Source organism: Xiphias gladius, chromosome 4 (genome assembly GCF_016859285.1).
Source record: "Xiphias gladius isolate SHS-SW01 ecotype Sanya breed wild chromosome 4, ASM1685928v1, whole genome shotgun sequence".
Lineage (NCBI taxonomy): Eukaryota > Metazoa > Chordata > Actinopteri > Istiophoriformes > Xiphiidae > Xiphias > Xiphias gladius.
This window is the reverse complement of record NC_053403.1, coordinates 12,428,315-12,454,664: the sequence shown is the minus strand read 5'-3', so window position 1 is coordinate 12,454,664 and position 26,350 is coordinate 12,428,315. Positions and strand designations below refer to the sequence as shown.

Sequence of the window (26,350 nt, the reverse complement as noted above, 5' to 3'; positions counted from 1 at the left end):
GGTATGTTTATTGTTTTTCCAGAATGCACTGACAGAACAGTACAGACACACAGCACAGAGAAGAGTGAGCATTCAATATCAACCAGAAAAAAAAATTCGATCTCACTGTGATGTTTATGTCTGAAAATGGTTAATAGGTGGAATATGGATCTTGTAATGTACGGTATCTATTAGTTAAGGTGTATTATACCGCAGTGCGGTGGAGTAAACAGTGCAGCTTCTACAGTAGAGTGATTATCTGAGTATACCTAAGAGAAATGTATTTGTCTCATCTGATTATACAAAGAGATGATACTGTATATGCCATGTAATGTTACCATGTAAATGTTTACCATATCATTCAGTCATTATAGATATTATAAAATCGGGATTAAGATCTACGTGGCAAGTTAGTGGATGTGTTGCTCAAACACAAAACACAAAACACAATCAAAAAGGATTTGATTGATGTGGCAGTAAGTGATTGACACGTTGGACATAATCAAGGCTTTGACACCTGGCTGTACCTTTCACTCAGCACAACATCCTTTAAAAGGTATATTTACAAAACACTCATTATTTATTGTTCGATAGATTTTTCATAGTATTAAATATTTTACATAAATCATATTCTTACATGCACGAAATGCAATGTTGTACAGTACAGAGTTTCCTCTGATAATCATAAAATCAACGACAATCTGTAAAAGGGCTGGTTTCAAATGCATGGTTCAAGCCTCGTCCTTCATTATTCTCTCTTTCCTGAATGAAAAACTCTCACTGTCCACACAGGGAGAAGTCTTGCTTTGTTTAACTGGCCCTTCTTCCATCTATAATCTGCTAAATAACTCAATGTTGATATAACTAAATTCTACACTCAGAATCCGAACCCATCTCCTACCTCAGAAGATTTTGTTCATTCACCTTGCATAGTGTCCATCTATTATTGTATACGGGGCGGTTGGAAGTAAAAGGGGTTGGTTTGAAAAAAAAAAAAAAAAAAAGTTTGACGGTGTTGTAGGAAATGAAATATCATATCTGTTTCTTGATCAGAGCAACAGCAAAACCCCAGCATCGAAACAAAAGCTCAACCTGTCTAAATTTAATCTCAATGGGCTCCATGAGGAAGGACTTAAGTGTTACATGTGGCAACAACTTTAGTGTATTGCATATGGGGTCTTTAGGAGGGGAGCCTCAAGTCTGTGTCAGTTTGAATGCAAAACATGCAGTGACAACATCAGGACAAAATGTCACCTCTCACTTTCAGTTGTGTCATTTTGGCTTACAGCTACTGTACGAGGATTGTAAAAGCAACAATGCTGTAGTGGATTATCAATCAGTACAAGCACTTACTGTATAAATTATTGCACCTGACATTGTTAAGTGTTCCCTGCACCAAAAAAGTTACATAGTTAAACCTCTACGATATAAAGAAAGGAGCAAATTTTACAGGGAAGGTAATACTGCTGCTCAGTAAACTATATTAAAAAAAAAAAAAAATCTGACAAGTACATTGGGACTGAATGGTCGTACACAAAATGGGAAATGTGTGCAGAAATGCATAATATGGATTTACTGTATATCTACTTGTGTGTCCAGTCTGACAGGAGTTCATTCGGGGCTGCCAGTTTTCCCACCATGCAACTCTGCTAATGCACAGCGTCTACTTGGGCCAGTCTACTCTGGCAAAGAAAGGGTGGGATTTAATATCATCTACACCTCCCACTCCGGCCCCCAGTCTCTCCATTGGGTTGTACTGGAGCAGCTGCACAGTAGGACAAGACAGAGACAAATTATTAATTAAACGAACTTTGAGGCGATTGATATATCTGAAAGAGAAAGAAAAAAAAAAAAAAAAAAAAAAAATTCATAGAAGCATTTCTCAGCCAGTGAGCTAAGTATGCCAAACTTCAATTACTAAGTGTCATGACTAATGAGCTCAGCCACCAGAGCCCAGACATGAGGCAGTCCAGATTAAAATTTTACAGTTTAAGTAACAAGGGATACTGCTGTGTCTTTATGTCCAGTCCTTCACGGCACAACAACGCTGGATTCATGGCAGATTTGTTCTACACTCAGCAGAGATAAGTCCGGCCTAACCATATTAATACACATCTAAAGATCAGTCAGTTTAAAGGTTTTGCATTAGTGTTTAGATATTAGCATGGTACATGCTCTGTCATTAAGCATATGTCCACCACATGTAGTGTATATTTGTTTACGTGTCATAATCTATCATAAAAACACACAAAATCCTAGTCTTTTAAAGTAGTTATAAGTAAGTGTAGTTTTCCATTCTTATATTATTACTATCTTTGGTGATGAATTATCACTGCTGTGTTCTATGTGTGTTCAACCACAGTGACTACTGCTGCTCATGCCAACTACCCACTTCTATTGTATTTATTCCCAACAGTATGCTCTTGCTGGCAAAGGATATTTTTATATTGTGCAGCCTTTTCTCAGGGAAACGACCTGACTAAAACTGGACAGTCGATAGCAAATGAACAAGCGTTCATGAACTGTGTAGGCTGTGTGGTAGTGATTTCATTTATATGAAAATTACTTTGAATGAGTGAGCAATACATACATTTTTATGTACCATGCTACCAAGGCAGGTTAGTCTATTTGTGTGTGTGTTTCTTTTTTCTTCTTCTTTTTTTTTTAAAATTCTGTTTCTGCAAAAGATTGAATTTCATACAGAAAAAGTAACAAATAGTGCCACAGACTCTCACCTGCTCCAGCAGAGATCTGGCCTCCTCTGAAACAGACTCGGGGATGTTGAGAGCCGTGTGGCGACTGATTCCTGCTGGATGGCACCGGAGCAGAGACTGTGTAGAGGGAAGAAGTGGTGGAAAGGAGAGAGGTAGATAACCATCAATTAAAACAAAGAACACCTGACACACTGAGAGCTGAGGGGACAGATATGATGACACCCGCAGAGCCTAGGTCAATTTGAGAGCAGTGGGACTGGACAAATAGGAGGAGACCAAAGAGCCAGAGCACCTGAAACAACACTGATCCCACCAACTACAACAAGGGCATGATTTCACTACTGTTGGTCTTTCTTGGAACTGCTGTGTGTGTCAGACAGAGTGAGAGTCACACAAAGAATGACATGGAAAAACATATTGTTTTTGGTTAGTTTGTTCTGTGTTTATACACAGCAAGCTTACTGGAAGGGCCAAAGGTTAATCAGCAGTAAATATGAAGCTTATTGATTTGTTTTTCACAGTAAAACCTGACCAGGTCAATTCGGTTAACAAGAAATTGCTGCACTCACAGGAAAATAAAATAAAGTAAAACTAATCCCAGAGGTGAGTAAGAGGGAGCACAAGACCTGCAAGAGCTTTTCTAACCACAGAATATAGTGCCATTGTTAAAATAATTGACAATAATGAGTGTAATCACTGTATACTGCAACTACACATCTTTTTGTGCATCTACACCTACAAAATGGAAATGCTAGAGCGGAACGTGTGTGGCAAGAGAAAGCCGAAAACTGTGTGTTTGTGTTGGGGGACCCTGTGTTGTTTTTTTTTACATCAGTTAGGTCGGTTGCCTCTCTCTCTCCCCATACGTGGTGCAGGAGTTCTGGCTGGGTTCCTAGCTGCAGTCAAGACTGCTCTAGGCAAGATCTTATCCTGCAAGGATCAAGAGACACTATGTGTGCCTGTGTGTGTGTATCCTTGCCAGGACTGTACCCAGACATAATCATCAAAGGACACATCTGTGGGACTGAGGTTTTTTTTTGTTGTTTTTTTTTCTCGTTTTTTTTCTCAGGTATGCGTGGGTCTATATTGTTTAACATAATAACACAAACCTAACACTCTGACTCATATTTAGGGCCATTCAATGGAAACACTGATGGCTGATATGAAAGTATGCCCACTGGCAATCAGTTAAAAATCATTCAAATTTAATAGACAATGAAAAATTTAAGGGATGCGATGCACCTGCATTGGGTGTCTATGCATGCTACTTTGCATGTGTTTGTCCTTCAAGAGAGCAGCAATTTATAAGTAGCATGTGCATTTGTTTGTGTACATGTACGTAACAGCTGAGTATGTATCTGTTGTCTTGCAAACAAGATTCTCCCCCTCCTCTCAAGCCTGTCTTGAAAGAAGGTCCCTCAGACAGCCCTGATCCTGGACCAGCCAAGCTGCAGCACCTTGAGACCTGCCCCAGTCTTCGCCTTCCATGCCGATCCGAGGTCGGCGTGCTTCGAGCCCCGTGCTGCTCCAGGAGCCAGCATAGAGGCCCAGGGAGAGCTGACCCCCTGGCCCAGCAGATGGAGCCCAGGTTGGGGGAGAAAGTCACACCGACACCCCTGGCACTCCCCGAGAACCAGAGTAAGAGATGGCAGCCAAGATGCACCTCGCACACATAGGCGCACACACACAAAAAAAAAAAACAACAAAACAAACTCCACCTACTCAAACACATACAGACACGCGCACAGAATCACACACAACCTGGCACGACCATAAAGAGTGTGAGAGAGTTGAAAGCCAAGACACCTACAGACATCCCATAACACCTTAGCAACAAAGATAACATTTTTTTTTTAATACTTTTTGACTCACCATGCCTGTCAGGAGCTCAAACAGGACGGCACCCAAACTCCACCAATCACACGCTGCTGTTTCCTCACTGATACCTCCCACCTCTAAAACAGGAGCAAAAAAGAGGAAGAGACACAATTAAATCAATAAACAAGCAGAGAAAATAGCTTATGTGTTGAGGAAGAACATAGGCGAGAATAATCAACCAGCGGTAGATGGAAAATGATAAGACTAATCAAAAATATATAACTACAATCATCTATTGATCTTACGCTTACAAGCTGTTTCCGGTATCTTGCTTTGAAACCCTCAACATTAAACACTGTTTCAGAACGATATCTCGGATTACTTAATATTTCATTGAAGCATACAATTGATTAAAAATGAGCACAAACATTCTCTCTCTCTCTCTCTCATACACACACACACGCACACACACACACACACACGCACACAAACAAGTGTGTGTCTCATAAAAGGGTTATTTGCATAATAAAAAAGCAGTTAAATTGAGGAAACCGTCTGTGCTGCAACTTCACACCATCTGCATGACCTGACCTCAAACACACATGAATATAACACACACACACACAGACACAAAGAAATGTAAAGCAGGAATTTACTTATTTTGAGCCCCTGAAAATAATCTATACCACAGACTAAGGCTGCAATTTACAACTTTATTTATTAATTCATCTGCTGATTATTTCTTCATTTAAATGATTAATGTTTGGTCTGTAAATTGTCAGGAAATTGTGGCAATTAGTAAAAGTCATTACATCAACTGTCTGTTTCGTCCATTCAACAGTCCAAACTCAAGAGACAGTCAGTTGACATAACAACAAAAGCAAAGCGGCAAATTTTCATATTTAAAAAGCTGTAACCATTAAATGGTTAGTATCTTTGCTCGAAAAATGACTTATATGATGAGTCGATTTGCCAAATCAGCTGCCAGTTCATCTTCTGTCGACTGACTAATCGCTAAAACTATAGCTCATGGCCACACTCTATGAGATCCGGATGCACACCCAGCGCAATGGAAGGCTGCTGGGACTCACGGTGTGTATTCAAGCAAGACACAGAAACCAAGAGTGACACTCGTTTGCTGAAAAAGTTAAAAGTGTATCAGTGAGTATATGTGTGTGTGTGAGCTCCACTGGGTACCAGATGGCCTCTTGTGTCGCTCAGCTTCCCTCTGCTCTGCTCTCTCCAGAGGGAGAGCGCCTGGTCACCCACAGGGCCGGGACCCAGGGTCACGGCTGTGTGTGCCCAGAGACCAGGCTCCTCAGCTGTGGGAGCATAAGAGACAAAGACCCCTCATCTCCTGGAGGCTACCGGGATCTCCAGAGGCCTGTGCGGCTCTCTTGCAGCCAAGGTTACAGAGGGTTATGATACGACTTGCACGTTTTGTATACACACAAACACACACATATACACAAGCCAACTGAGCAACCAGTCTTCAGGGCTCCCCAGGACTACTGTTTTGACAGCCAAGGAGAGAAGATCGTCATTGAACGGACTAGTGATACCTGTGCAGTTATGAGCTGGAGGGGTGATACTGGAAACACACACACACACGCATGCACAAACACACGTCTCAGAGCAAGGTCGATGTCATCACAATAGATTAATGTCTAAGGAGCTGGAGGGAGAGTACAGCGGAGCTGGCTACACTTACTGCTCTGTCAGAGCGAGGCAGGGAGAAATAGAGACAGAGAGAAAGAGGATGGGAAGGCAGAATTAACTGCGTCCACAGGCCATGGGTCATTCAAAGCCAGTTGTTACAGTGTGCTGTATGATGTGTACATTTTCGTATTTGACCATACTTCCACTAACTTGGGATTTTCTCTCTTGAACTGCATATTGAAAACTTTCAATATAAATCATGAGAATTCTAAGAATACAAAAGGATACTGAGGAGTTCAGATACAACATTACAACAATACCGTGTGTTCACCTGGTGGCCTCTTCTTCCCTTTCCCCTCAACAATGCAGTTCCCTCCCGCTTTGTATCTCAATCACACTCCATCTATTCCCTCCTGGGGGCCATAAGGAACTCTCTCTCTTCTCCTCTTAGACCGACTTCCCTAAAAAATTAACTGACAGTCATTGTTGAAAGAGGAAGTAAAGTATATGCAGGTAGGAAGTAAGGAGGGATCGGTGTGTGACGTTCCAAGACTGTGAGTGTGTGTCTTGTGAGCTGGGGAGGCTCAGTTGAAATGGTGCCATTTGTTGATAAAACCAATTGAAATATATATGCAGAACAAACTTAGTATAAACCTGTGTCTCATCTTCACTGTGAGGGCAGAGTAAAAATATTCAAATAATAAAGCAGAAGTTCTGTCAGGGTATAACTTCTTCCCTGAAAATCTTTTCAAAACAATGAGATGACAGCTCAGTGTCAAAAGCGGAACTGAACTTAATCTTCCATTGGACAATGGTGTGGCTGAGCAGGTAAGTGAAAAAAAAGGTACAGACAACAAACAGCGAGTATGATCTTTTAGGCCTTAATAACAGACTTGTTACCTCAGAGGGGAAGAATATTGAATTTCCCCTTTCTTAGACTTTGAAGACAATTGGTTTTGACCTTGCTTCCCTCTCAACAGAACAATAAACAATTCCCATTTCTGCTCAAACTATGCTGTGTCACACTGTCACTCAACCACTTGTTTTTTTTCTTATTAGAGAACAATAAATTAGCCATCTAATGTTTATCAGTAATGACGAAACGGCTGGAAAGTAAATAAGCAGAAGTGCAGAATAAACAGATTAACACCCTGCCAATGTATTTTCCGAGTCCACTCCTGTGTTTTTTTGGGTGTGAATGTGTGCGTTTTGAAAACATGTTTCCCTCCTTCTTACACACACACACACACACACACACACACATACACAACCACATAATATATACACACACACACGCACACACACACACATACGGTCACAGCAGGCCCCCTGCTAGCTTTCTGGCAAACAGTCATAAATCTGTCATCAGGAATGAAGCCATCGCTAGAGCTGACCCTGTCTGGATAAACAGCAATACATAACAAGGGCAGGAGAGACACACACACTCACTAACCTCTGCGTTAGTGTGTGTGTGTGTGTGTGTGTTTTTTCACAAGCCCATACATCTACAGATAAATGCATGTACCTGATCTAGGGTCTGCGGGAATCGGAAAAATACAAGCAAGTAAAATAAGTGATAGCCATTACTTTGTAATGTGTGTAGCAACAACAACAACAAAAAGGTGGACAGAATGAGGGACGAGAAAAAGAGAGAAAGTTGCCAGTGTTTGAGTAGGACAGTCAGTGGATGTGGAAGTGGTCTTCTCACTTAACAGCAGCAGAACACACCCCCTGCTGGCTGCTATTGTGTATTGATCCACATGTCATCAACAGTAGCTAAACTAATAGGACCTTTCACACCTGGGCTTAAGTCAGTTTAATTCCAGTTCACTCTGCTGACACCATCTCTTAAAGCCCGAGCCTGTTCTACTGGAAATCTTTTTCCATAAAAGTATTCTTACATTGAATCCATTTGTAGTATGATTTGTGTGAACCGAATGTAAACATCACCCAACTATGATTCAGACAGTACCACTCTAATGATTTTTACTTTATCACACTTAAGTTTCTCTTCCCTTTGCTTTTTTCCCCAAATCACTCACTCACCCCATCTCAAAGCAACTGTGTCTATCATACTGAAATGCAACTAAATTTTACAGTCATTTTAGTCAACTGACCAATGTGTAATTAATTACTAAAAGTTAGTTATGACGATGGATGTCACAATTAAGCATGGTTCATGTGAAAATTCACACATGAAAAAAAATGCTCACAGCTTCTTATAAAAGAAAGATTTGCCCGATTTTCTTTGGTTCATATTTTAAACTGAATGCCTCTGGTCAAAAAAACATAAGGAAATATGACGAGAGAACTTTTGTATTGACCTTTGAAAAATAGTCTATAGGTGATCTGATGGTTGTTTCTTCAGTGAACTCATCGGTAACCAAGTTAACACTGTGTATTTTAATTTTTTGATCACCATAACAGTTTTTTTTTTTTAACTAGTGTGCATATTCCAGGTTACCTGCCAAATCTACCAGCCCCACACCACTGCTAGAGTAAAAATCTCACACTGCTTATACCAACATCATTACATTAGTGAAACAATGACTTAAGTAGCAAACATGTCTAGGCTTAGATTTTAAGCTACATTATGCATACATCTCCTTGTGCCGAGCTTTTCTCCTGTATCTTTAGGTCATCTATGGCTGGCCACTGGAACATATGCCTCTCTGTGCTTCTATTTCCATTAGTAGGCTTTTAAACAAGCTGTTGCTAAGGGAATAAAAATGCACACTTTGGATATTGGATAGAGCATTTGTTGCTTTCAGATTTATTACAACGGTGTCATGCTGTATGTTCTAGACACAAGGAGGATTTAAATCTGAAGTGACCTTCCTGGCTTGAGAGAGAGGATGAATATGAGAGAATAGCTTGATATAAGTGTGTGGGAGAGTGAATGAGTGTGAGGGTCATTGTGTACGTCTCTGAGTGCATCCAGTGTTTTCAGCGAACAGTTATCCATCCTGCATATTTAAGACAGATGTAATTAAACACATCACATACAATCTATCCAACGGCCCAAGTGTGAAGCCATATGCTTAAAGCAGCAACATATTGAAAAAGTTATCCACCCATAGATGTCAAATGCACACGCGCACGCACGCACGCACGCACGCACGCACACACACACACACACACACACAAAAAGACTCGCCACACACAGAAGTGCCAAGTAGGGACATGGTGCTTTAGTCTAGCAGCAGTTTGTTTTAAGCAGCTTTTAAACAGCATGCCAGAGCTGCCACAAGCTTGCTGGGGGCAACACACGGGGTTACCACGCTACTGGCTCACTGTTACACAACAGCACACTCTACAGGACAACAAGAGTTTTACAACACAAGCCAGCTTCCTCAAAACTGTGACTGCATGAGTAGAAGAACAGATATTTCCAATTTATTCTCAGAGTAATTAACCAATCTGAGTGTTAATTAAAATGTGAAAACAACACTGCCAAGATGTATACCTTTTGTACCGTTTATACATGGTTCCTTTATCTACCTCATAAAAACAACAGGACAAAATGCAGGAACACCTTTGCATTGGGATTTCTGTCAACCAATCAGGCAAAAAGAATCACAGCGTTCATTTGTTTCTTCCCTTTTGAGTAGTGCGTGTACGTTTAGATAGTTTCATCATGTATGGCTATGAATGAGGGGTTTTTCTGACCATGGGAAAGTGGCCTACTTATGGCCCTGCATGCCTGCATAAAATTAACCCCATATAAAGTCCCAGTTGAAATTATTGGCACCCTTGAATTTTAAGTAAAGAATTTAGAATATCTTCAGAAATAAATGCAAATTAACTCATTCTGTATTATCTGAATAATTAATAAAATGTCCAGTCACTGAACAGCAGCAAAAAAAAAAGGCTTTCATAAAGTGAAATAAAAAATACAGACATAAAATGTCACTTGACACAATTATGGGCACCCTTTTGATGAATTTAAATCAGTTCCTCACACAAAACAAAAAAAAAAAAAACTCACCTGTTCATAATTTTTAAATTTCCACATGAAATTTCCACATGACCTGAATTAACCAAGTAATGATGGTTTTACTTGATAAAAAGGGGCTGATTGTTTCCAGTTTATTTTTCACAATGGCGAAGACAAGAGAGCCGTCTGAGAGCATCAGAAATGCTATTAACAAAAAACATAAAAGTTCCACAGGCTACAATGGACTCGGCAAAGATCTTGAAATCCCTCTTTCAACAGTTTGTTATGTTAGCAAGTTCACAGTCATAAAACTGAAGGTTGCTAACAGACGGTGCTAAGAAGAAACTCAATGAGACAAGTCTGCAAAGGTTGATGCAGATTGTGGAAAAAACATCACGCAAGACATCTAAAGAGCTTCAGGCTGACCTCTACCAACCTGCAGTGGTGGTTTCAGCCCATATCATACACCGCACACTAAACCGTGTAGGGCTCATTGGGCGAACGCCAAGGAGGACACCACTTTTGAAAGAAAGACACAACAAGCCAAGAGTAATGTTTGCAAAAACTTTGCTTGGATAATGTTCTATGGACAGATGAGACCAAAGTAGAACTCTTTGGGAATGCAGTGCATCACTATGTTTATAGTCGGCAAAATGAAGCCCATAAGGAAAAGAACACCGTACCTACAGTAAAACAAGGTGGAAGGTCTATCATGCTGTGAGGCTGCTTTGCAGCCTCTGCTAGTCGAGGCATTGAATGTATTGAAGGAACGATGAAATCAGAAGATTACCAAGGCATTTTAGAGTGAAATGTGTTACCCAGTGTCGGAAAACTAGGTTTGAGGAGAAGGTCTTGGGTCTTTTAGCGGGACAACGACCCAAAGCACACATCCCGCTGTACAAAAGAAGTTTGAAAAGGAAAAGATGGACTGTTTTAAACTGGCCAGTAATGAGTCCTAACCTAAATTATATTGAAAACCTTTGGAGAGAGCTGAAATCTGCGATTGCAGAAAGGACTCCTGCAAAATGAAGAGCTTGAACGTATAGCAATGGAAAAGTGACAGAAACTCCCAGCAGACAGGTGCAAGAAGCTTCTAGGACTGTAAACCTCCAAGCTGACAGCCAAACGTACCCAAAATGAGGTTCCTAATTAATAAGTACAGAATGAGTAAATAAGAAAAAAAGGAATTAAGTGTATGTATATCTCACCTGGTGCACAGTACATATTGGCAATGGCGTCTTTGTCACAGGACTCCTCCACGTCACTCCAGCTACAAAAGTAGGTAATCTGAACATGACCTAAACAGAGAGGAGAAGATAGAAAGTGTGAAACTTTCATCTGATGTTCTGCCTCTTGTCAACCTCACACAGTCAAGTGTCACTCTGACTCTCTACTTTTGAAACTGTTTATTCACCTTTAGAGAATTTCCTTCCTCCGTTCCTTTCTGCCTCTCGAAATCTCTCTGCGAGCTTTTCAAGCACACAGCCCTGGCGATTACTCCTATTTAGCGGCTACCCGTTAACGCTATCATTAGAACTAATGGTGTCATTAGGTAGCCGTGGCCATTAGCCTGGGCTAGCCAGACTGATGCACCACACTATGCCGTTGATGGGCCCTTTAGAACAATAATTACCACCAGGGAGACGAAAACAGCCACTCAGCTAATTAGACGCTTGTTGATAACGAGGTGGAGAGAGGTGATTGTAGGACAACAAAAGAAGAAGTTGAGGGGAAATCTGTGACCTCCTGGTAAAACAACACTTTCCTTTCTGGAAGAGCCTTCATTTTGGTAAATAGATTAGAACATGGATGACTGATGGAGAAAGTCCCTCAATCTGTACTACTGACTCTAAGAAAGGAATAGGCAGAGATCCTGACTTCAAATCTCTTTGCTGGAGAATGCACCCAAAAAATAAGACATCTACATAGCACAACAGCTTCAGAGGGATTTGATTTTATATTTGTTGTAAAAGAAAGATGAGCATATGCCACCAAGAGATTATAGGATTTTGATTAGGTACTTATTGACCTATTTACGTCTGAAATACCTGTGGTGAAACTCTCAATAGGCAATTTAACAGACTAAGTTTTTGCTCCTGAAGCAGCCTATGTTCAGTGCATCTGAATTGGCAGAATTCATTTTCTAATTCATGTTTCTTGAAAGTTGACATTTCAAATTTTTTCACGGGCCAACATAAGATTAACTCCAAGTTCTCTGGTTCCATGATTTAGTGCAAGTTTTTGCTGGATTTCAGTTTCTCATGTGGGTTTAGGCCCCTGTTAAATATACATATCTCTTGTTAAAGATCTCTAGTCATTTATCATTGTTGTCCATCTTTGCTTTAAAAGTTTGCTTTAATTTAGTTTTCAAAGGCTCAGCTGGTGCACATATATCCCGCACGAAGCTAATCTAATTTTTTTTAAACATTACATCTCTAGGTAGTTGTGTATTATTGTATAGCAGTATTCCAGCAAATATTGCAAGAACACAGACTAAAGGTGGAGTTTTGAAAAAAAACATTTCAGATTTTTTTTTTTCCCCATAGACACCCAACACACAGACAGACATTTAGGACATATACTGTCATCTATGTACATAATAGCAGACCAAAACACCCAAGCAGAGCCAAATTAGGCTAGTACAAGCTTTAGGAAACCTATGAAAGAGATGACAAGGGTGTGGAATCTTACTGAGCCAATCTTAATGAAATATTTTCACAGACATTCTTGGCTACAGCTCACGATAAAAAGGCTGTGGTAATAATGGATGTCTAACCTCTTTGGTCGAGCAGGATGTTGTTGGGGTTTAGGTCTCGACAGATGATGCCTTCTTGGTGCAGAGCATCCAGGGCTGTCACCATCTCTACGGCCCAGCATCGTACAAACTCCTCTGGGATACGAGCTTGGGATGCAGCCAACGACAGCTCGTCCAGCTCTGCAAACAGCCGCGACACTTCTTTATCAATTTCAGTGCCACCTGTATTACTAACAACTCCTGATGATTCACCATCAAGATCTAATAAACTATCAACCACCGCAGAGGCCTCAGTCCCATTTGTGGCTAGGACAGAGTCTGCACTGGAGTCTGTGTTTACTCTTGTACCAGCCTCTAGTTTTTCACTACAGGAGTCAGTATCTGGAATTTCTGCATCATGGGGAAGGTCATTATTTTGGCATGCAGGATCAACAACCATTTTGTCAGAGGCCTCTTGTCCAAATGCCAGGCTGTAGTCGTCCCACAGTGAGTTGAGGGGAGAGGAAGAAGCAACACTGGTGTCACATGTTGCAGAGGCTGTACACAAAGATGAAAGCTCCTGCTCCAGTGGCTGCTCCTCCCCTTCCTCAGGCTGGCTGTGAAGCTGTAAAACATCGGGCTGGATGAACTTCTGAGGAGAGGCTGTGGCCTCAAGGCCCAGACACACTCCTGAAGTCTCTAATTCCTCCTGTAACGAGTCCACAGTCCCACTCATTACAGGAAGGTTGACCAAAAGATCTGGTGGGTGACCCTCATCCTCCACTACTGCCTCTTTAAATGAGATGACTGGCACGGACTCATTGGAGCCTTTATCACTGCAGTCCAACCACCAAAGCTCTGAACTGTGGCCCTTGACCTCCTGAGCCAGCTCTGGAAGATCCTCGGTGACATCCGAGCCCAGGTCAGATGTGGAAAAGAGTGGGACCTGTGTATGAGGGGGGCGCTGCTCTCCTAAGTCGAGGCAGGTCACCTCGCTTGCACTGTCTTTGCTGTCAATACGGAAAAACTCCATTGGTGTGTGCTTGGACTGATCCAGAGACAGAGGCACAGCAGGGGAGGATAAAGGACTAAAAACTTCACCGTGGTCCTGTCCCTCGCCACGGTCTTGCTCATTGTCATGGCTGTGGCCATTTTTGTCAGATGACTCAGTGAAGAAGCAGAGTTCCTGAGAGCTGAGAGGTGAAGAGAGGCTGTCGTTGCTCAGCAGCGAGCGGCTACGTAAGGAAGTGGTGGTCGTCGCAATGGGCACTTCCAACGACAGCATTTCCTGTTCACTCTTCTCTTGTTCCTCCTCTAGTGCATCTGGTTCTACTTTATCTTGTTCATACTCATTGCAAAGCGTCAAATAACTGTTTGTGCACTCTTCCTCAGAGGTGGCTCCAGAGTCTGACTGCACTCTAATTTGTTCGATAAGCCTGGGAGGGAGAACACTTTTAAGAGGAAAGGTGATGAGGTTTTCTCCCTCCTTCTGCAGCTCTGAGACAGAATCACAGCCAGCAACAGCCCCTGAACCAGAACTGGCTGAACCTACATCCAGCTGTGGTACAGCAAGTTGTGGAGAGTGTACAGCCGTTGTGTGGCTTTTCTGGATGAAAGGAATGTCAAAGCTCTCCTCCGGGCTTGAATTATGTAGGTACTTTCCAATGTGAGACCACAGTTTCCCCCCTGAAGATGAAAGAAACAGGGAATTAAAGAAAAAAAAGGCAAGTGCCTCTAATACATAAGAAGATATAGCAGAAATATTAAAAGAAGGAATGACGAATTAGAGAGAAAGCTGTGCCATTTCTAGATAATTACTCCTTTTCCACTGAATGAACTTTTCTATGAATGTTTTTAGGAACTCAGCAACTTCATCAATTTTTTAGGAGGAACATAGGTCTGAATTTTGTTCCTGGGCTTTAGTTGCCATTTTCAAAAATGTCTCTGCTCTAGTGTGTAGCAGCACTGAACGTTGCTGACTGGTCAAACACAAGCCTTATTGTGAGCAAGTGCTGGGTGCCAGCCATATGAATTAAGGAAGAGGGTTGGTTTATTCATGTTTAAACAAAATTGTGTAAGTAGACTTCTAAAAGTTGTTTCAATGTGGTTACATTCTACAACAGAAAACAGAGTTGAATTATCCCACAATGAGGTCTGTGGCAATAATAAGCTGTGGGCCATGATATGGCCCCTCACAAACATTCCCCCAGAGTCTGAGAAACCAATGAGTGTTTCTAGGGCTAGAATACCACCTGTCCTGGCTTTACTGTATGTCATTTACTGTGATGGTTTTATTTAACATACATTTGAGAATGTGTTTCAAATATCACCATGTTAGTAAAACATCAATGGAAATATTTAGTGTTAAAACTAGATTTTGAAACGGGGACGTCAAGGGGCTTCAAGACTGGAGAAAAAACAAAACAGGAGCGAGCTCAAAGCCTTTACCATTTCACTTTTTACTTGTGCTTTAGTAGTCCATATTATCAAAAGGATCTCTGACTTTCTCCTGTCTAATTTATCCAATTTTCATTGTTCTTAAGATGTGATGGTAACATGAATAGGAATGTGCAAAAGGGACCTTTAGTTCCTGACTTTAGTTTCTGATGGTCGTTGGTTACTGGGACTATTTGTTGAAAAGGGTCATTAGTTTCCACTTAGGAATGCGTAACCAAGGTAAACAACAACAATTGTGACTGAAACCAATTTGGCTAAATGGGGTTGGGTGGGTGTGTGTTTTAGGTTCCCAGTGTAATGTTAGCGGTTTGACTTCTCACTGTCTTACATACACACAGACACACGCACACGCAGGCATACAGATACACACACAGCTGTAGCGTGAGCAATTGGAAGCCAGCATCTGTTGTGTGTGATGAGAATGGATAGGGAGTTCACAGTGATGATAATGATAGTGGGGCAGCTCGATGGCTTAGAAAGTAAAACCATCCATATGTTGTTTTGTCCAATGTCACTCAGGTCACTGCCTCCCTGCGTCTGCCTGTCTGTCCTCATTCAAACCGTCAGCTCTTTACAGCCTACTGTAGAGGAATAAGGAGCAACCCTGAATTTTCTGAATAACAGAGCTGCGATATAACAGTGGTGAAACTATGTTTTCTCTGGCATTTGATTAGCTTTATTAGATCATGTTTAACAGCCCCATATGATATTCAATACTGTCCACTAATATTAGCGCAGAGTGATTATGGAGTACACCAGATTGAATAGGTTACAGGGCATTAAAAAAATATGGCTGCATTTCACTGTATGCACTCACCCACACACACAATCTACACACAGATCCTAGAGTGAGTGGGATGTAAGGAGGCCCAGGTGTTGGCATAGCTAATGAAGCATGGCGCCACCTGGTATTCAGAATAATGACCTGTGACATACACCCATCTCTATCAAACATCTGTCTGGAACAAGGGCACACACAGGGATGGGAGACAAGAGAAACAGAGATCGGGTATAGGAGAGAAAAGACAGCTGGAGGTATGAAAGAGGGGAAACAAAAGAGGGAAGATGAAAAAGATGAGCATGAGATGTGTGTGTCTTACCTTCAGCATACTGCAGCAGAAGGAAAACCGTGTCTTCAGAGACGAGGAACTTCCTCAGCTGCACCATGTGGGGCACAGTGTGAGGCATGATGGTCCTCTTAGTCCGCCCACAGTCACTGCTCTTCCTCAGACCCTACAATAAGAAGGGAGAGAAGAGGGAAGGAGGTGAATAATTAAAGCTGAAGCAGGCACACACAAAATAAGACATTTAAGGACCAGGGAGAAAAGGAAAATTAACCCAAATAAGGAGGGCATGGACAGGAGGAGGACAAGGAAGATGAGCGTTTAGGTTGTGAGAAGACTAAGGTGTAAAATAATGAGAAAGGGAGTGTGGCAAAGGAGAAAGCTCCCATTAACAAAGTGCCAGCTATGCCCAGTGGCAGCCCAAAGTCACTGGATTCATCAAGCCACATACAGCGCGTGACTTTAAAAGAGCCACATAAATCTCTCAGCGCTACATGTAAAGTTCACATTGGCTGCAAGTGTGTGTAGGTATGTGTGTATGTATGTGCGCACGTGTGTTTAGTCATCTGTGCCACCAGCCACTGTGCGTTGGCATCTGGCACACGTCTCACACCTGAGAGCAGAGGAGCTGACGGGGACAGGCCCATTAGAATCAATTACACCGGTCACACACAGGAGCTTCTGGCACACCTCACACTTACACTCACAGTCAGGAAGATAAGGATGAGAGGGACACACACACACGCACACGCACATGCACACGCACACGCACACACACACACACACACACACAACACTTACTTTCAGGATGAATGTCTCTTCTGTTCTCTTGTCCATGACCAAAAGAACCTGTGATAGAAAAGTGCCATTAATTGCCATGTATGAACAGACCTACAAGATGATGTAGTGGTTATGTCCTCCAGAGACTGGGTCAGGGCAAACACAAGGGTCACTGCAAGTTAAATGTAGGTCCCTAAAATATATTGGAAAAACTGGCATCAACATGTTGGATCCTGCTGTGTTCACCAAACCGAGTCCAAGTGTAAAAGCACAAAAAAGAGGAAAAAGGTGAAAGGTGTAAAGGTGAGAGAATTAACACATATTTTCATCAATACGATTATACCTAAATCAATTAGTTGATTGACAGAAGATTAAATGACAACAATTTTTGATCTTATCATTAAAATTTATCCCAAGACATTTATCAATCAAAAATGCCAAGCCTTCTCCAGCTCCATTTCCTCTAAAGCTAATGGAGATTTTCTGCTTTTCCCTTTTTGTTTTTAAATTTTTGGTAGCTTGAATATCTTTGGATCCTGGACTGCTGTTTGAACAAATCAATCTGAAACTTGGTCTCTAGAATTTTACAGTGGCCATTTTTCATTATTTTTGGATGTTTCAAAAAAAAAAAAAAAAAAAACTGCAAGAGTGATCATTACTGAAAATAATCATTAGTTGCAGGTTTTAAAATACCAAAAAAAAAAAAGGGACATATGAGCAGTCTACAAGCCAAACTAGTGGTCATTCATATCTATGTTCATATGAGATTTACATATTTCATTACTGCGCTCCTAATTTTTTTAATTTTCGAAAACATGTGTTCCTTGAAAAATATGTCACCAGAAACCTGTGCAAGGGGTCATAGCAGACACAGTAAAGGCTAGCAGTGCCATGTCTAAATCCCTACCTTTTTTCCAATCTGCACCCAGATTCCAACAAAAAAAAAAAAAAGAATCTCCTACCACCTCTCATCTCACTCTCATTCTTCCTAATGTCTTTATTTCTTCCTGCCTTCAGCCCTCCATTGCTCTTCTGCTCCTCAGGGGGGAGCTTGAGTATATCTGTGTGACCTGGTGTGTGTTTGTGCGTAGTGTAGTGAGTACGTATGTTTTGTGGGTGCGTTCTCTCCATGTGACCCTGGCTGGGACCAAACAGGTGCAGGCTAAATGGATATGAATGGAGCTGTGGGTAAACAGAGTGGCAGTGCTAGCCAGGGCGCTAATATAATTAAGACACAAACATCAGGAAAGGGGGGAGGTGGAGAGGAGGGGTGGGGGTGGGGGCACTAGGGTGAGGAGCTCTCTCCATCTGTCCCCTCTGTACCCCATTAAAAGTGAAAGGAGGAAGGAGGAGGAGGAGGAAAAACAGGAGAGGAAGGTCGGGGCCATTTCTGGGTAGCTTAGTTTTCACTTATGGTGTTTTTTTCACTGTGTGTTTTGATTAGTTTTCTGAAATATTTTGGATTTTATGTAGATTCTGTAGAGCAACACATGTTGGTGTCAACATTTTACTTGAGGTTTCGTGGCTGTGTGTGTGTGTGTGTGTGTGTGTGTGTGTGTGTGTGTGTGTGTGTGTGTGTGTGTGTATGTGGGATGAGCATCATTGACTCAGTGTTGTGTGCTGCTCTCTGAGTTGCTTGCCAAGTCATTTCATGGCTGAGTGGTGAAGTTGCTTCGCCGGCAGCTGGCTGAGAGGACCAGCAACCCAAACTGACCTTGTGTTGGTCATAACTGACGCTAAACATACACACCCCTCAGCCCTTACTATGCCATTCACTAAATCTATTACGTTTTATTGCTTCAGATAAAGGAGATGGTTGAAGAAGGAAGGACATAAGGAGGAGAAATTTGGAGATGGATACCTCCACATTTATCTGGGCTGGTACAAATTATTAAATAAATGAGTGCCTGCCAAACTTAAGTATAATAATTTTGTTAGGTTATCGTTTTGTTTTCACCATAAACATTTAATTCTTCCATTTTTAATATTCAAGGAGAAAGTTCTGCAACTGCATCAAGCAAAGTGAAGTGTTTCTTTTTATCACAGATCTTTTATCTTTATCTTTTTATCTTTATCTTTGTATCCATTACACACTCTCTTGGTAGAAAAAAAAGTCAAATTGTTTATTGGGGTTATGAATGAAACAACATCATAATAGAAATCACAAAATCTGGGGGCAAGATGTAAGGCTTGTGCATAATAAACTGACCTTATCTATGACCCCCAACACCCTGTAAGCTCTCAGCTCCTCAGATGGACTCTGCTGGCCTCCTCTGCTGGTGGAAGGGCAGCACTGTGTCCCCAAAGCCTTGGAAAAACAAAAGAAACATTTCACAGTGTTTTAATGGAGTGCAAATTTCTCCTTAAAATATTGTGACATCCATTAGGCATTGTTACCTCTGGCAAAATGTGACTCAAGTGATATGTGAAAACATGTAACAGTTTTTGATCATCACAAGGCAGACAATGACTCATACAAACAAACCAAAATGGCATTTTAAGGAAAGCACTGACTACAACAGTTTGGACTGTCAATGTGTATCTTAAAAGGTAGGTTTATCATTTTTTCAAAACAGATTTGCTTTGATGTTTTCAACTTTAATAAACCCAAGCACACTCCAATACACTGCCTCAAGTGGTTTGAGAACCCTTGTGGATGCATGCATATGAAGTACGTTTGCGTAATCTAACATAGCCATCTAACCTAAGAGCCAACAACATTTCCCTCCCACTCACCACTTTCTGCGTTGACCCTTGACCCATGTTGCTTCTTAGATGCTGACTGGATATCTGTTCTGCACGCATCAGGTACTCTGCAGTCTTCTTCTTCACTGCCTCTCGCCGTGTGGGACTGGGCTCGCCTGAAATAGGGGTGAGTGAGATCAATGATTTTTCTTTGCAAAGCAGTTTTTATAGTGTAAGGTTTAAAGTTTCTGTACTAGCATTTTATTTACCGACAAAACATGCTGTTATTATTGTGATACGCTAATAAACCTACAAGGAAAAGTAATCTTTTAGATCTGGTCCTCCATATTGGGATGCAAGGTCAGGGTCAACTAAAGAACAGAAACTGTCATGCTGGTAGGGTCAGTGTCTGGCTCATGGACAGGGTGGCACGAGGCCACCCATCTGAGCAAAAACATATCCATGGTTACCACTAAGTATAAAGTAATGAGCTTAGATAGCTATATCAATTTGTGTTACTTTGGATTAGTAAAAGGAGGATGCTTTCAAGGTCTGGGTCATGACCTACTTGTGGGCTGTGGAGGATTTTTAATGGGTTAACTAGTCACAGAGAGTCTTACTCAGTCTGTGAAAACACACTAATTAGTACTCAAAGGAATTATCATCCAGCTTTGGTCTACAGTGACAGAAACAGTTGTGATCATATACAAAAGTTGTGTTGCTGTCTATACGTATTTTGTCTAATTCTTAAATCTTAAATGGCACTAAAGTGGACTCCACTGACCTAACAGAAATGGTACCAGGCTCTTGACAAAACTGACCTTGCACTCCTTGCAGCAGCAGGTCCACTCCACTGCGATAGTAAGAAAAAGCTGCCTGGTAGTCCTGCTCTTTCTCCTTCTGTACAGCCAGACCAATGAGCTCGCTGGCTTTGTCTAGGTAGTCTGACTTTACGTCGTTAGGGTTGCCACCGCTGGCTTTCTTCAAACTGCCAGAGAAGAGCGGAGTTCGGCCTGGCCAGCTGACCTCTGGGTTAGGGGCTGAGGAGGCAGGGACTGGGGCAGGAGACGGGGTGCGGTGTTCATGCAAGGAGGGCAAGCGAGGGCTGCAGCTGCTGCTAATGTTGGTAGCTCCCCCCTGTGGCTGGTTTGGGGAGGTGCGTCCTGAGGCCATGCCATCATCCAGCTCAGCCAGAGAGTCCGTATCCACAGCCAGGGAGGTCAGGTCGCTGTCACTGGATGGACCTGGGGAGGGAAGAATGCTAGGGTCAATATGGACAGATACATATGTACACACTTAATAATAATTCCATATATGATGAAAAACTTTAGGAAATCTAATGTATTTCTAATTTAATGAATAAACTCTACCTCCATACTCAGATGTGATAGTCAGATCATCTGCACCACTGAAGTCCCTTTGAACTGAAAAACATGTCCACACATCACTGAGAAAGTTTGAATTTAAAGCAACAGTAAATTAAGAGGAAGACTGATTGTGAGGAAGAGTTAGTGTCTGTAACCCTACCATCGGAGCTGCAGTCTGATAAACTGTCTGCCAGGAAATCAGAAAAGGGCTCAGCTGGTCCAATGAGCTCCGAGCCGTCGTGGACGTCGCCTCCCTGGAAAAGTATTAAAAACATTGCAGTAAACAGTCTCTCTCTAAATTATGTGTTTGTGTGGGTGTGTGTATATTGTACCTTGAAGAAGTCTTGGATGTGCTGACTACTGTAGAGAGCAGGGATATTAGCAGAGAACTGTAGCAGATCCTCAGAGCACTGTCTTCTTTCCTCAATCACTGAGTCATCGAAACGACCTGCACATGCATAGACAAAGAACGTACAGATACACACACACACACACACACACACGCACACACACACACACGCAGACACACATAGTGATATTCAAGTCTGGCGAGTGATCATATCTGTTAATACCCTTTATACACCAAAATTAGTGCCTATATGCAGATTTTTTAGATGCGGGTAAACCCGCTAAAGAAGGCAATTGACTCCTTTCCCATTGCCCATTGCCAGTAGACGAGTTTGCCTTTGTTTTTCTTTTTTGGTGTGTCACATTCACGTTACAAACCCAGTGGAAAACGGGGTTAGTAAACAGTAGAAGGCAACATGGAGGCCAGCAACTATGTTACTGCGGTTAATATTTCATATCTTTTACTTCAGTCTCTTCAAACTCAACGCCGACTGAACGATGTTCAAGCACTGCTTGAACGGACATGGATGGAAGTTGTGGCTGAGATGAGTCACAGAGGTTAACGACAGAGGCAATGCGCCTCAAAGCAACACGTGTCATAGCATTGCGCCAGAAAAGGGGCGAAAATTAGCGTGTCCACATGGGTGTCATCTCACCATTACTGCCGATCGGAGCTGGAGCTGATAAATACCCACTACAGCAGAGTAATGTGTCCCGCGAATGAGTGCCGATAGAACCCTTTACTACTGAGAACAAAATCCAGATGTTAGTGGGTGTAAGTGAGCTTTTTGTCCACTGTGAACGGGCTTAAGAGTGGTGCTTGCTGACTGAGGAATAACACTAAGCTGCCTCAAGGGGTCAGAGTCCCCAACAGTGAAGCCAGCCCTATAAACAAATGTCTGTCGCTGAATGACTTACTGACAAAATTACACCACTGGTCACCCGAATGCTGCATGACTGAGTGCTTACGTTGCACCATTGGTTGGCCGGCTGAGTGTTTGAGTTCTTCCCACTGGCCATTGCTCTTTCAAAATGAAAGGAAAATGGCTTGGAAGTGACTGCTGGTTAACATGTTGTCTTAAGGGGTTGCGTTTTAGTCACTATTTCATACTTATTTCATTTTCTGACAACAGACACAGAAAAACATGTAAATAAGGACAACTTAATGGGGAATTCAGCTGTGATGAATGCAATATGCATGAATATGCTAATTAGCATATTAATTGATCTAGTGACCGTTAGTGAGTTTTCGAGCAGGCTTTAGCTACTTTCCATTAAAAGTGGTTTTTTACAGTGGTTCCGCAACAGTTTTCAACTACGTCTTCAGTTTTGCACATTGACCATGCATGGTCCAGCCATATTCTAGGTTTTGACCTGGTCTTATTCTCTAGTCCAAAGGTCCAGGATTTATTGTCTGTCGCTGTTACAGATTTTCTTTGGTTAATATCTAACAACCAAGTACTTAGGTACCAAAGAACCATAAAAATAAAAAAGGGAGAAGAGGTCTCTGCGTATCTAGGTCCAATGCAAAAATCTGGGCAAATGTTAGACACAGGAGAATTGAAGGGGTTAGTTTCTTACCAAAGACTTTGGCCTTGGCAAAGGGAGGAAACAGCTCCGACTGGCTACATACATTCTTGTGCAGCTGCCACAGATTCTGATGAAGCTTGCGGAAATCACTGTATCTTTTCCATACTGTTATCTACAGAAAGAGAGAGAGGGGAGATGGATGAGGACACAGAGGCCGCTGAATTAAGAGAGGAGTTCGGGAATCAAATGGATTAAATCAATGTTCTTTATCAAACACTGCTTGATAGAGTAATTTGATTTTGTACTGTAATCTCATTATTGTTTAACTGGTTTTTAAATGCCTGATTCATTTAAATATTTATTATGTCTTGTTAAAGACAACAAAATTTTAGCAAACTTTAACAAAAGCATTTCACAACCTAAAACTACAACAAATTTTATGTCAGCTATTGCTCCTATGCCAACACATAAATCAGTGTAAATCATATGACAAGCTAAATTCCTCATCTCACCACCATCTTGTGCAAAAAATCTTCAAATACAAGTCACACCATTCACACACAAACCTGGATGATGTAGTTCCTTATTCTGAGGGATAAAGCAAAACATAATGGACTAATGTTGAGATGCAAGTCCGGTTTGCTAAAATCTTGGTTTGGCGGCTGGTGTGAGACAAATTGGGCTGAACAGCACTCCCAAACAGGAGCACCACTCAATAATGGAAGTATGTGTGTTTCCAGGCAAGACCCTTTTACTCTGTCTCTGAGACACAAATGCAGTAATTGACATCATGCCGGTTGCATTAACGCTGGTTCCAGGCCAGACTGCATTCCTCAGTGTGTCTCTGAAGCAAGAGAGCATGTACGTGTATTTTTACTGCAGGTTCGTGGTATAATGTGATAAAGACAGATATTTTTAATGTCTTTTAAAAGGTTTAACAGAACAGTTGCGTTGAGCAAAAAAAATCCTTTAAATGGTCACACATGGTCACAGAAAAACTGGACTTTGATGCTGTAGCAGGGATTCATTAAGATTTCCTAAACATTTAATGTGTGGACAATAAAAGCTTGCAATGTAAAAAATGCACAATGAATGACTGTGTGCGCAAGAGGAATCCCACATTTCCCCTGATGTACGCTGATTCTTAATTTTTTTAAATGAAATATTTCCTCAACTCAATATTCTGGTGAGAAAAATTAAGCCTTGCTTTGTACAATCTCATGAGTAAGGAGGCAGATAAGGGACGGAGAGCCACACACAACTTGCTGACTTTTAATACAAGTGTAGCAATGTCACTTTAAGCTTATATTTGTTAGAATAGAGAAACGTTTTGAAATATGTTATTATATTGGTGTTGTAATGTCTCAACCAACTTAGGCTGAGGAATATTCCGTCAAACTCCTCTTTTTCAAGAAAGTCAGCTGTCTGTCAAAGATTTGCACACTCACAAAGTCGCCATAAAAATCTAATAATGGTTTCATGTCTTACCTCTTGGACATCTTCTGGGTTCCTCCTGGAGATTATCTGTGTGGAAGAGGGAGAAAGGAGCTCAAGGCTTTAGAATCCCCTACGTGCGTGATTCCTATCTAAAAACAATAAATTAAAAAAATAAAATATAATTAAAATACAATAATAAATAATAAAAAATAATTTTGAAATGTACGATGTGAGAGCTGGTTTTGCTGCAAGGATTTTGTTGTGGAGCTGTCGGAAGTATGAGCCGGGACACAGCTCTGAGTCTGACAATGAGTGCATTATAAAGCGAATGACGGAAGTCGTAAGAGTTAGAACGAGACATCACCAACATTCATAAACAGGATTTCAGGCAGGCAGGAACAAAGAGACTGAGCCTCCCCCAGTTATGGGCACATTCCCAGTCCATGTATCTGTAATATCACGGAACAGACTGGTGACTGTACGTCTGACAGAAACGTGGATAAATAATGGGATATTTCTATTCATTTCATCGTCAGAGAACATATTTCTCCATGTCAGCAGTTGATCTGTGAGTTGCTGTATAGTATGGGGACAGGGGCCCATGCTTACAAATTACAGAAAAACAATTAAGAAAGAAAACAAAAGAAAACAATTTTATAGAGTTTATGCCATTGACATGTCGGTTATAAAGTTAACCCCGGCTTTGACATTTCACGATCCAATCTACGTTAAGTAACGGATCTGGCTTGATAATAAGGATCCTACACAACGTTCAATACGTCTTTCAAAGCATTTCACTGGGAAACTTGCCTCAAAATATAATGACAATACGCACCAGCTGTTCTCGTTGACGTTATCTCCCTTAAAGCCCGTCTATTGTAACCCTACATTCGACAGTAACTTAGCTTCTACCTCCTTAGCTATCCAGCAGTTAACACTGGTTTAACACAGCGTCAGGTCAGATTCAAACAGTGTGGCTAATATTGCTAATGTAAGTTAGCAACAAGACAACCCACTGGAAGTAAAAACCCCATATTATAAAACTTAATTAAGTCTGAATGTGCCTGTTAGGTACATCTGCAGTGTCCACAAAAGCTGTTACCACTGTCAGCTGATAACAAAGAGGTTAAATTAGCGTTACTTCTGTTTGCATCATATTAGCTCTGCTAGCTGGACAGCTAGCTAACAACACCTAGCATTAGCCTAGCTTTCGGAGTGCCCATCCTCCCTTTACCTACCCTTGCCGTGACTTTGTACACTGTATAGCCCTTCTGGTGCTTTTTAGGGTCTGTGACAGTATAAAACCGAGCAAGTTCTCCTCTGTCCCGCTGCGATATCATTCTGATAGTGACAACATTTCCAAAGCTACTAGCCGGCTAGCCGTGTACATTCATTCACTGACAGCACAGTGACAGGCAGGCGAATGAGTTAGAGCTCCCCCCTGAGGAAAGCTTGTGAAACTACCCGCCTTAATGTGACTCGCATCCACTTGTTTTTTTTTGTTTTTTTGTTTTTATTGTGATGACATCAGTTTTAAATATTATTTCGGATATAAAGAGTGAGTGATTATTAAGTGATAGGCTCTTTTATACAACTCAACAATCAGCAATCATCAGTGCAAATAATGAAAATAATTATGTACACAAACAGTAATAATATGTGTTAGTGCCTTATCTTCTAATACATAAACATGACATATGCATACACTAAATGAGAAATATATAAGATAAAGCAAAGTTGGGCTATAGTGCTTGCTGGCTTACCTATGGCTTACCGGGAAACTTGAATAGAACGGAGCCATTGTTTATGTTATTAGTAACACCTGTAAAAAAGGTCTGTTC

At 41.4% G+C, this 26,350-nt stretch overlaps 1 protein-coding gene across 1 annotated transcript; it reads right to left on the bottom strand.

The window, feature by feature from the left end:
• Window positions 1–25,937, bottom strand: rps6kc1 (ribosomal protein S6 kinase polypeptide 1). Its single transcript, XM_040125883.1, has 16 exons — window positions 25,748–25,937; window positions 24,561–24,596; window positions 23,124–23,244; window positions 21,527–21,642; window positions 21,355–21,448; window positions 21,198–21,251; window positions 20,649–21,071; window positions 19,879–20,003; window positions 19,352–19,450; window positions 17,164–17,211; window positions 16,399–16,531; window positions 12,884–14,527; window positions 11,316–11,405; window positions 4,566–4,648; window positions 2,715–2,810; window positions 1–1,744 (listed from the first exon to the last, which is right to left on the bottom strand). The coding sequence occupies exons 1-16, from the start codon at window positions 25,847–25,849 to the stop codon at window positions 1,643–1,645; spliced, it is 3,366 nt and encodes a 1,121-aa protein (XP_039981817.1). The 5' UTR covers window positions 25,850–25,937; the 3' UTR covers window positions 1–1,642.
• Between the last annotated feature and the right edge of the window lie 413 nt (window positions 25,938–26,350).